The sequence below is a fragment of the Artemia franciscana genome, chromosome 11, assembly GCF_032884065.1.
Source record: "Artemia franciscana chromosome 11, ASM3288406v1, whole genome shotgun sequence".
Lineage (NCBI taxonomy): Eukaryota > Metazoa > Arthropoda > Branchiopoda > Anostraca > Artemiidae > Artemia > Artemia franciscana.
In genome coordinates, this window is record NC_088873.1 from 30,109,636 (window position 1) to 30,122,297 (window position 12,662).

Below are 12,662 nucleotides of genomic sequence, written 5' to 3' on the forward strand. Positions count from 1 at the left end.
TACGAATAAAGTGAACATTGCCCTCGATGCCTTTTTTAAGATTTTTACGAATATAATAATCACTTGACTCGCAAATTTTGTTTATTTTAAAGGTTAGGTTGTTTGTCTTAAGTTTAAAACCAATGTTTTAAGTCTTTGTATACCCAAAAACTAAAAAATATCTTGCTCATTTTCTAGACCTAACAAAGGACTTAAATTTGAATTTGCGATAGAAACGATTATTATATTTGTAAAGAACGTAAAAAGAGGCATCGAGTGGTATGTTCACTTTATTCGTAAGTCACTATGTAAGTCGTAAGTTTATTCGTAGTCACTTTATTCGTATATGAACAACAAAACATTTACCGGAAAATAGCTTTCAAACCTTTTGCCATTGTTGGCTGGCATTGAAGATCACCAAGATCCATGCTATATCTGGCTTATATAATTTAGTAGGTCTAGGCAAAAACGCTATTAACATGCAGATCCTCTGCCAGAAATTAATTCACAAGTTTATCAGTTGGTTAAAGAGAATTTTAAAGTACCAAGGACACCAAAATGAAAACATATTTAGCCCACTGGATCTATCTTAGGTCTGTTCATACCTGAAAATCCAGGCTACCTGCGAGTTTTCTTTTAGTTGCTATAAGCATTTTTAGTTAGAACCCATCAGCAGCGCAATAGTTGCCAGTGATACCGTGAAAAAAATAGCGGGAACTCTTTCCTATGAATCCGACAGTGCTTTTCATTCGTGAAAATTCAAATTTACAAAAATCTGTTGATTGCTATATTAGTGGAAACCCATTTTGTGAATAAATATGAGCTCATAAAGTGCCGAAAGTGACTATTCTGATTTGTCAGAAAATGTAGTTGATGCTCACCAAGCTCTAGATGGTATGCAAGACACACTTTTAGGATACTAGCCTCTTGTCACACCAGATGTACCTTCTCTTTTTATTCAAGATGACAACAAGGTTCGTGGGAAGCCTAGAAGTCCATTTGAAGATTCATCATCATGGTAAGCAATAAAATAAATAATGCTTCATTTCATATAAATTAGGCAAGCTTATAGAAATGCAGGTAGCCCATTTCACAATGACGTTCAATAGCTTACAAAGGAAAGACTACTGTTTTGGAACATCTTTGTATTAGTTTGGTGCCATCACCCTCCAGAAAGAATCACTTTAAGATTCTTCTGACTATACCAAAAGAGGTAAATTTTTTGGTTAACCTAACCAATAAAGGTAGTCCCTGTAGAGACTCTGTCTCTATAGTGTAATGTCTCTGTAGAGACATATTTAGTCAGAATTCCATCGTGAATCCAAATATAGCTAACTCTATGAAGACCCACCCCCCTCCATAATGGTCCAACACATAGCCTTAATTATAAATCTACACTAGATTTTCGGTACACAGCCTAGATGTAGTTTTCAACAAAATTTAGCTTTTCATCACAATTAAATGATAAATATGTTTCATGCTCTTTCACAATTCAGTAATCGCTTGATCAGGAATATTCACATTGAGACCTTAAAGGGGCTAAAAGAGCTAAAAACAACCCATAGTAACCTAGTAACCCAAAGCTTCAAAATGTGTTTCTTTAAATAACTGACCAGTGTAAAAAATTCTCATTTATAGCTGGTTAATGAATTAAGCTGACTTGGGCTGCGTAATTCCATGTTAGTGAGAGGGGAAGGGGGAGAGTAAAGTATAGCAGAATATCAAATACAAAAAAGCGGTATTACAATGCAAGGTATTTTAGAATAAAAAATAGACCTAAAAACAAGAAAGTAAAAATATCAAAGATTAAATTGAAAATTGGGGAGCCAACGGAAAACGTTGGACCAGTGAAGAAGGATGTCAAATACAAAAAGTTGTATTAAAATTGATGGCTATGACCTTGGTAAAATCTTTAAAAAAGCAGCATAAAAATCAATGCTTCCCTGAGTTATTTCTAAGTGCAGTAGCTTTCAACTTAACTTGCCTAACAAAGCAAAGAGAAAATATACTGTCAGTTTACCCAAACTGAGTAGTATAACACAAGAAAAAGGAAAAATAGTCTCTGCCCCAGAAACCAAGTCCTTTTCACTTACCAAATTATTTATCCAAGTATGACCCGTGTTCATATAAACAATTTGGATTTAAAAATTGGGCTAGTTAGATAATTTTTAGTAAAGGAAAAAATACTGTAGAAGGAAATTTACAATAAAAATAGGATATTTAAAAAAAGATGATCAAAAATAAGAGAAAACAGAATACTCACTACCTTAAAACTCATTATGAGTCAGCTAGTGAGCTATATGACATATCAATATCAGTTTATTTTTTGAAATAGTTCACAGGTAATATGCTCGTGTACCTACTTGAACCGTCATTAAACTTTAAAGAAAAACAAATTGTTTTAAACTCAGAAATGGCCTCAGAACTATGCATCCCAAACTATACTAAATTCTATAAAATAATCTCAACACGACTGCAATTGACATGGGCTGAGAAGATTTGTAACCACTCCTTTATTGTACGATGCATAAAGCTTTTTCTTCTTCCGATTTGAACGATACTACGAAATATTTGAAATCATTTTACTATCCATTCCCAGTGTACCCTGGTGCGTTTAGTCTTTCACTTGCCTCCTTGCAGGCATTTTATGTATTTTTCTTAGTAATACATTACCATCGAGTGGCAATGGCAATCCATAAGGCGTTATGCGGCAATTTTTGTCTGAATGATAATGATAAATCAACACAAAAAAGTGTTGCTTATTTTAATGGAACAAATGAGAACTTTTTTTTCCGATTAAAAATTAAAACTAAGAATCACCACAAACCTTTAAGTGAGTTATATTTCCTTTTCGTCTATAGAAAATTGAGTGTCTAGCTCCATTCAAGAAGTGTATATTCTTTATTTCTGCACCAAAAACAACTCCATCGCCCCTATCTTCTTCTATTCGCAAATATCCTAAGTGAGTCAATGTCACAAGCAGGTACTTTGTATTGCTACAAAAAAATAAATAATCAAATAGAAAAAATTAAAAGCTCATTTGCCTAGCGAAAGGGATGGCTTGGGGGTTCAGAATCCTCACTTCCAGAACAAAAACTACATAAGAAAAAAAACTTGACCCAGAAACTCTTTATTCTTGAGCCAGACGTGTACACATAATTCTTGAATCCCTTTCAAAGACGTCTTGACAGGGTATGTACTAAATGATAAAATTATTATCAAAACTACAACAAAAATATTTCACTGATAGAACACTTACGAAGAAATTAGCTTTTACTATTATTCCTTTATGCGACGCAAACTCTAATATTCTGTCAAAAGTTTGGTACGACAATAGGATATTAGATCCCGAAGCAGAAATCTAAGGATTGGTGAAGCTGCAGCACGTATTATTAGAGAAGATGTTCAATCGTCCATATTTGAAACGAAATATTAATGTTGATACTGATGGTGAACTAACTTGGGCGGTAAGCAAGGAGTATCATTTAGTTGGTAAAAAAAATCATGAGATATTTAATATACCTCAGTGGATGTCTTCCAATATTAACATTGACATAAAGTTACAAATCGCTCCGTCCCATTTCATTCGAGAAAAACACTTATTGCATCAACCGTTGCAAATATCAATCTTACCTCGGCAATACTTCAAAAACGAAAACAACAGGTTATGATTTCTTTTGCTTTGCCAATTGAAAAATTAAGAGCCTCTAGAAACAATACCGAACTGCTCGTTCCTCAAACAATCACCAATCAACAACATATTGCCACTGGTTCAAGTACCTATACCGACTCTTCATTTATCAATATTGAAATTCCTTCAAAACTTGCTTTGGCTTTTGTAAAAAGCGCCAGCGCCATATGATCATGGACAAGTTCTCCAGATGGATTTGAAATATATGGACTTTCCTCTCTTATATGTAAAGTAAATAGGATTCTTCTCTACAAAACTTTCTTTGGCTTTTGTAAAAATCGCCAGCGCAGTATGATCATGGACAAGTTCTCCACATGAATTTGAAATGTTTGGACTTTCCTCTCTTATATGTAAAGTAAATAGAATTCTTCTCTACAATATACCCTTTGATAAATCCAGTAGGACCCTATATGAATTCTGTGGATAGTGATTCATAACCTTTCAAAAATAATATAACCGATACAATGTCCGCAAAAAGTCATGGTATCACTGTTTTGGTATTCAGTACTCAAGATATATTCTATGCATTCAAATACAAATCCTATACATTCTAAGCACCTAACTTAAAAAACTTCCCTGAAAGAAGTGGTAAATCAATTATTCACAATCGGAAGCGAGTACAAGATTTATCAACGAAAAGATGTGGTTCTCATGCATTAATTATGTTTTATTTTTCGAAATCGTGAGTATACTTACAGTGAATTTCTCAACATTTTTGTAGACAGTCTTCGACTGAATGACTCCACAGTACCAAATATTTTGCCTCACCTGTATAATATTGATTTCAGTGCTCTAAGAATAAAACTCTTTAATAATGTTTATAAGTTTGTTTATTAATAAAACATATATGACAAAAAAAGTCTTTTGTCTTCATCTTTTTAGATTTCTACTGCTTTGTCATTTAGTTGGCCGTCGTCGACAACGATTAGTGGTGGCAGATCATTCGGATTCAACTTGCACTGATCTTGGTGTGCAAAGTTAGGGTCATTTTCCACAATATAATGTAACTTCTCTTTTATTATATCTCTTTGTTAAGTCAATGATGCTATTGCTGTTCATATTGTAAAATTCACATGTTTCTATTCGCTTATTTGAAGTAATGTCATAAACAATATTCTCATATGAAGAATCACTTTCTGGAACAGCCAAATAATAATCAGTAGGTTTATAATGATAGCAACCATTGTCCTCAAAACAATGACGTAGAAACCATACTCTCTTATGGTTTTTACAATTGACAAGTGCTAAACATTTTTCTTCCCAAAACAATTTGAAATCACGTTTAGGGTTTTTTCCAATCATATCAGGGTAAGTACTTCTCTATTTATTGCATTTGCCATAGTGACAATTGGATACCCTTTAGGATGAGAGTCACAAGCCTCTTCAAGACAGGAATTAAAATCTTTAATTTGTACAGCATATCTTCTATGCAATTGACATGGATTGCATAGTCACTCTTTTCGTTATAGTCATCAACCGTAGTGCAGTTCTCACATGATGACCAGCCACCCGATGTATAAGAACATAGTGGACATATGTAAAACATTTTTCACCGTATTGACTCTCACATCACCAAATAGAAACTGACTTGCGAACAGAAGAAACGTGTAACATTAAAACTTAAAACGAATAGACATGATTACGTATATGAGGAGGGTCGTTCCTTTCCAACACCTCACTCTTGAAATTAAAGGTTATTAGTACTTTTAAGAACCATTCAAACTTTAGCGTAAAGAGCGAGGTTTTGAGGAGGAGCAACACTCCTCATATAACTAATAATTTCTATTTATTTTAAGTTTTAATATTGCTCCTTATTTTCAGTTGAAAAACTTGTTTTTTAGATTGATTTCTGATTGTCTTTTTTCCAAATGATGCGAGAAAATCTGGCCCCATCTCCACGGACAAATCATTCCTCTCATGGATATATCCCTAGACCAGTGGTTCTCAAACTGTGGTACACGTACTCCTTGGGTGTACGCGGCCCGCCAACAAAAAAATGAAACAGCCCTTTAACTCAAGGACTAGTAAAGTTGTCAGAATGGTCCCTCTCTGACTCTCAAGCAGTTTCAGTGGGGACACCCTGACGTGTGCATGCCACTAAGGCTTAGTCATCAGAGCGACTGTGTAGGCCGGCCAGTGTCTTGTGTCACTGCGCTGCAGTAGTATTGCCTGCTATTACAAGCTTGCACTAAGTATTGTGTTATTTTTGTGGTGTATTTTGTTATTCTGCGGACACTCTATCCCGTTCAAACAGTACTTCAGTGTATTGATTACTGTGCGTAAGTGAATTTCTCAATAAGATTTAATAATGGACAAATGGCTTCTAAAGAAAAGGCCTCACGACGATCTGAATCGAAGTTCTGGGCCATAAACTTTACAGAATTAAAGTAGTCCTGAATGTCTTGTTACCAACGAGCAGCCCAAGGGAAAAAAAGAGAAAAACTGGCAAATGAATCCAAAAGTAAGAAAAGAAAATATGACGAGTTGTACTTAAAATTAGGTTTTACTTGAACTGGAGAAAAGAAAATATGACGAGTTGTACTTAAAATTAGGTTTTACTTGAACTGGAAACTCAGAAAAGCCTAATCCAAAATGCGTTGTTTGTTCTTAAATTTAATCAAATAAAACTATGAAACTTTCTCTTTTAAAACGCTACTTTGAAAGCAAACATGCGAATTCAGTGAAAAAGGAGCTGCACTACCTTGAACGTCTTTTGGAAGACCTTAAAAGTGGGAAAACACAATAAAACAGTTTTCTTGTGCAGAACAAATTCAAATTGCTGTAAAAGCTTCTTACAATGTTAGTCATTTGATTGCGGAGGCTCCTAAAAACCATACTATTGGCAAAAACCTAATCGCTCCTGCCAGAGTAGAAATCGTTTCTTGCATGTTTGGAGAGAAAGAGGCAAAAAGAATTAAAACAATTCCACTATAAAATGATACAGTTTCAAGAAGAATTAGTGACATGACATACGACATAAAAGAACAACTTGTTGGGGCAATTCGAGGTAGTCCTTGCTTCGGTATGCAACTCGATGAAACCACGGATGTCCCTAACATAGCCCAATTGATTGCTTTTGTACGTGGCATTTTTCAAGAAGATATCCTATTTTACAAGACACTTGAAACATCAAAAATAGGTGAAAATATTTTCAAGTTTTTTTTTCTTCCAAAAACCAGCTCAAGTGGAAAAACTGTGTGTCAGTGTGTATGGATGGTGCTAAGGCTAGGAGTGGCCACATTATGGGGTTCTTAGGCCATATTAAACAGGTTTCAACTGAGCGTAAGTTCACTCATTGTGTACTTCACTGAGAGGCTTTGCTGGCTGGGACCCTCCCTGACGAACTTAAGATGTCCTTGATCAGAATGCTAAAATTGTGAACTTCATAAAAAATAGGCCTCAAAAATTTCTTTACTTCAAAAATCTCTGCCAGGAAATTGTGAGCCTCCATGATAACTTATTGCTACATATTAAGGTACGATAGCTTTCTCGGGGAAGCGTGGTGTCCCGTGTATTTGAACTCCACAAAGAATTTCATTTTTTTTTTACCGAACACTAATCCCATCTGTCATCTGAACCTACTGATTTTGATTGGCTTTTGAAGCTGGCTTATTTAAGTGACACTTTTGAAAAACTCAATATCTGGAATTTATCCAGAATTTGTCCAGATTTATCCAGCTGGGAAGTGTTTCTGATATTTTTTATGTAGAAAATAAAACTGATTAAACGGTAAAAAAAATCACTCACTGGGAATAAATCAAATAGGAAAAACAACTGCGAGCCGTTTGAAAGATTACATACATTTTTGCAAGATAACGAGAAAAACTGATTTCTCCTATCAAAAGGAGCAAATCATTGAAGTCTCATGTGTCTCATGTGTCTCATGTGATCTCACGCTGAAAAATAAATATTTGACTGCTGGTACTGCATTGTTAGATTTCTGGATAGGTATTGGGAAGGAATACAAAGAACAGTCAAACACTCCTGTCAAATTTCTTTTAGGGTTTTCCAACACTTATTTATGTGAAAAGAGTTTCTCAAGTTTAACCTATCTTAAAAGTAAATCTAGAAACAAATTAAATGTTCAAGATGATTTAAGATTGTATTTAACTAGTTACAACCCAATTTCGATAAACTATGTAAAGGCCATCTTGCTCATTCTTCTCACTAATCTATTTGAATGTAAGCTCTTTTGTTCTTTAAATTTTGTGTGTATTTGTTTTTAAATTAAAATGCTTGTAAGAAACATCTCTTTTTTTACTTAAACATGATGCGCAATTGAGTTTAAAAGATTAAGCTTTTAAATATAATACCATAAGGTTCTTCTAATAAAATAGTCGATCAATATTCGTCTATATTGAAGGTTGTAACAGGATGGCGGTCAGGATGGGGTCGTCCCTATAGAAGGTCAAAAAGCTATGCATATTCCAAAACATTTATATGAAAAATATTCTTTCTCCTCATTGAACCATAATTTTGCATTATAACATTGACGAACATTTTTAAAATCCTATTTTTTAAGCAGAAAAACCGACAAACTGCATATATATTCCTTTTATTAACCATAGTTGTACACGTTAGTAAACCACTTGTGACTTCAAAAAATTATTTTTATTGGACTTTTTGGTGAATTATTAAGTGATAACTTCAACTATGAGTCAGTTGAAGTCAGAAAAAAAAATATAGCTACCGCTAACCACTGTAGAGATAGAGACCCAAAATACTCTCAGTGAGCCTTTAAGAAGCTTAGCAAGCCTTAGTTAAATCTACTAGTATTTATAATAAACGGAAAATTTTACAATATATAATGTTTTTACAGATGAAATGCTTCAGGCCTTTTTTTAATTATAAAAGGCAATATGAAATTTGAGAGTCTTTAATCTGAGGCCACCAAAAGCATAAAAAGCGAATCATTTTATAACTAAATAAAAAGTATTTTCTAGTAAACAGCATTTTCCTAATGCAGCTATTCCTCCTTCACATAAATTATTTCAGAACCCCTTGAAAAAATGTCTACAAGTACCAGGGACTTATTCAGGATTTCTTCTGCGGGGGGGGACTTTAAAAGCATCGAAAACTTGTTTATATTAATTTTTGTTACGTTTTTACGAGTTAGACAAAAATTTGAGGGGGGAGGGTAAACTACCTAGCCCCACTTCTGATAGATACGGCCCTGATAGATAATCAAGATCCTAGAAAAAGAAATGATGGGTGCTGTCAGTATCTATTTGCACTTTTGAGAAGGTCATGACAGTAAGAAGATTTTTTTTTCTGAAATGGGTCCTACTTGCCGTTTCTTGAAGCAGAGATCAAGCTACACTCCTAAAAAAAGTATAAAAATGTACACTTACTCATTTCCAGTTTGAATAAGGAGTAGGGCTTGGGCAATATTTCTCACAGCTGGTGTTGAAAAAGCAAACTGTACTTGAACATTATTAAATTCTTTAGCCTTGTGCTTAGCATAAATATAGGAATCACCACCGAAACTGGCCCCTCTCTCTACAAAAAATAATACGTTGGTCAGTACACAATTTGCGTTGAAATTAGAAAATTTAAGGAGGGCTGAATAAAGTATTATCCCAATCAATCTTTGAACCCCAATCTTTTATATGTTGAAAGAAATCATACCAAGCTGATCTTGACAAGCACAAATTTCAGCTATGATAATTCTGAATAACAAGTATACACTGGTACAAATCTGCATTAGTTTGTTGCAACATTAAGAAATACTAACAAAGATCATTGGCAAAAGACGAGGTTTAAAAAAATATATTTCATAAAAACAAAATTTGCTTGAACAGCAAAAGAAAAAAAAAATCCAAACAATATTGCGAATTCAACGTGATTGGAACCCCGAACCCGATAAATCTTAGTCAAATTAACTTAAATCAGTACCTAAGAATTTACAGACAAAAACATCCAGAGGGAGCCTCATTCAGATCACTCCAGTCATTCGTTCACTCAGTGTCCAAACTCATTCTTGCCTGTGGTTGATTATCATTTATGTTTCACTTCAGTTTTTTCGCTTTGTCTAGGCTTTCATTTTCTCAGAATGCAATGCAAAACTTTGTCCAAATGATCCTACAAGTTATTTTTCCATATTGGAGGAGCTATGGTTAAAAATACAGACAAAAACATCCAGAAGGAGCCTCAGTTAGATCACTCCAATCATTCATTCACTCACTGTCCAAACTTTTCTTGCGTGTGCATAATTATCATTTATATTTCAATTCTGTTTTTTTGCTTCGTCTATGAATTCATTTTCGCAGAATACAATATAAAACTTTTTTTTAAATGATCCTGCAAGCTTTTTGTCCATATTTGGAGGAGCTAGGGTTCAAAATACAGATCATGAAACAAAACTGTGTACATTGAAGGGGGAGCACAAAAATTCCCCTAACAAATATAGCATTCATGTTACGCTAAAGAAAAGTTAATTTTCAGTCCAATACTGCAACAGTTTAAAAGTAGGCCATGCGAGGAGCACACCATGGGTAAAAGTCGCAGAACAACACATGCAACTACGTGCCATTAGACCACACTCTAGACCCTTACGGGATAAAGTAAACCGTGAAATCTCCAATTCCTTTAAAACTTAACTAAGATCCCTTAAGAAGCCTTTCTGATTCAATGGGATGATAGGAATTTCTCTTTCTTGGCAGAGGTCTAATCCACAACAGACACATGTATACCATAACAAGTTCTATTGAAAAATAATGATTATAACAGGGTTTTCACATGAAAAGATCTAAGGACCCTATTCATCCTCCTCAATGGAGGTAAGGTGAATCTCAAGCTCTGTAAAGGCATAACTAGGACATAAACTGCCGCTTCTGACATTCATCAGAAGCCCCACAACCCCATTTGGTATCTCTCCCCCTCGCAGAGTTCAGAATGTGGATGAGTTCCCTCTCAAAGTAAGAATAACCTGATTATTCTTAATCGCTAAATTTGGTAGAGTCGATAGAATTTAAGGTTAAAATTTAGTTCACGAAAATTTAAGGACCCTTCCTCTTTCCCTCTCTTAACAAGAACAGCTGACCTAACAAGGTCAGCTTTTGGCTGCCAAAAATGTACAGCTAAGACACTAGCTTTTCACTTTCCTCCGTGCTTAATCGAGATCCAAAACTATTGTAGTATGAGCAATGACGATTAGAACTTCAGGACCCTCTTTTCTTCACACAACCAGAGGTCAGATTGTGCCTGAATACCTGATGGGCACGATGATGTCACCAAATATTGCTTCTGAACAATTTTATTCAAGGAATGATAGATTCTCCAAGTTTATGACGAGAAATTAGGGACTTTAAACCCACTTTCCTTCACCAAAAACGTCAAATAAGTTCCTGATACCCAAATTTTCATCCTTGTTTAGTTTAGGCACAACAATCTTTTCTGAGGCAAAAATGCCAAGAATTCCTGACTCCGTTCCTTATACATCCAACAAGAGAGGCCAGGACACTGGCCCTTAATTTCTATCAAATTTGGATGGGATCTGAGAACCAGCTCTGGTAGACATGCTCATCGCGAGATTCTGGAAAAAATCTGATCTCTTCCATCCTAAGAATTGGATGAAATCCAGACTTATTTATGTCTAGTTCAGGGCCTAGTTCAGCATTACAAGCCTACAACGTTCCTGAAAATTCAAATAAAATTGAAAATAAAAATGAAAAATTCTTTTTCTCAACTCTGCTTTTTAAAACAGTAAAAAACTTTAGCGTAAAGAGCGGGGCGTTTATGAGGAAGCAGATAGGAAGTAATTTCTTTTCGTTTTAAGTTTTAATGTCGCTCCTTACTTTCAGTTAAAAAAACTTTTTTTTTTTATTTAATTTCTGAACGTTTTTGAATCAATGCATGTTTTGATTTTGGCTCTCTGCAGAGGAATTATTAACACGAAATTTGCAAGTTTTTTTGGCTAAACGGCTTTTTCATAGTTTTGATCGAATGATTTTGAGAAAAAAGGGAACGGTGGAGGAAGCCCAGTTGCCCTGTGATTTTTTGGTTACCTAAAAAGGCAACTAGAACTTTTAATTTTTTAAAAATGTTTTTATTAGTAAAAGATAAACGTAACTTATAAATTAGCTTATGTAACGAACTTTTGTAATCTCATGTTTTTATTAACATATATGAGGTGTTCACTCCCTCGTCAGTACCTCGCTCTTTACACTAAAGATTAAATTTTGTCCCACTTCATTAAGAATGACCCCTGAATCACAAAAGCCGTAGAATAAATAGTTGAAATCACTAAAAATACTTTAGCGTAAAGAGCGAGCTATTAGGAGGAGGTGAGCCCCTCATATGCGTAATAATTTCTGTTCGTTTTAAGTTTTAATGCTGCTCCTTATTTCCAGTTGAAAAAACTTTTCATATTTATTTTTTCATTGTTTTTTTTTTTAATAATGCTAGAAAATCCTGCGCTCCCTTCATGGAAATTGTCTTCCCCCATGACAAATTCCTCGATGGAAAGCTCCCCCAACATATCCCCCTCTTTTCAACCCCTCCACCCAACCAAAAAATCCCCCTGAAAACGTCTGTACACTTACCAATAACCATTACTATATGTAAGCACTGGTCAAAGTTTGTAACTTGTAGCCCCTCTCACGGGGACTGTGGGGGAGTAAGCCGTCCCCAAAGACATAGTTATAAGGTTTTTCGACTACGCTGAATAAAATGGCTATCTCAGAATTTTGACCTGTTGACTTTGGGAAAACAATTAGCGTGGGAGGGGGCCTAGGTGCCGTCCAATGTTTTTGGTCACTTAAAAAGAACACTAGAAATTTTCATTTCCGTTAGAATGAGCCCTCTCGCAAGATTCTAGGACCACTGGGACGATACGATCACCCCTGGAAAAAAAAAAACAAACAAACAAATAAACACGCATCCGTGATCTGCTTTCCGGCAAAAAATACAAATTCCACATTTTTGTAGATAGGAGCTTGAAACTTTTATAATTGGGTTCTCTGATAGGCTGAATTTGATGGTGTGAATTTCG

General features: G+C 34.8%; 1 protein-coding gene across 1 annotated transcript in view; it reads right to left on the minus strand.

The window, feature by feature from the left end:
• Positions 1-12,662, minus strand: part of LOC136032593 (axotactin-like) — a 249,502-nt gene that overhangs the window by 34,643 nt on the left and 202,197 nt on the right. The window contains exons 35-36 of the mRNA XM_065712861.1: positions 9,022-9,169; positions 2,807-2,975 (exon numbers count right to left, since the gene is read on the minus strand). Coding sequence (XP_065568933.1) covers positions 2,807-2,975; positions 9,022-9,169 — 317 coding nt within the window. The remainder of the gene's footprint in view (positions 1-2,806; positions 2,976-9,021; positions 9,170-12,662) is intronic.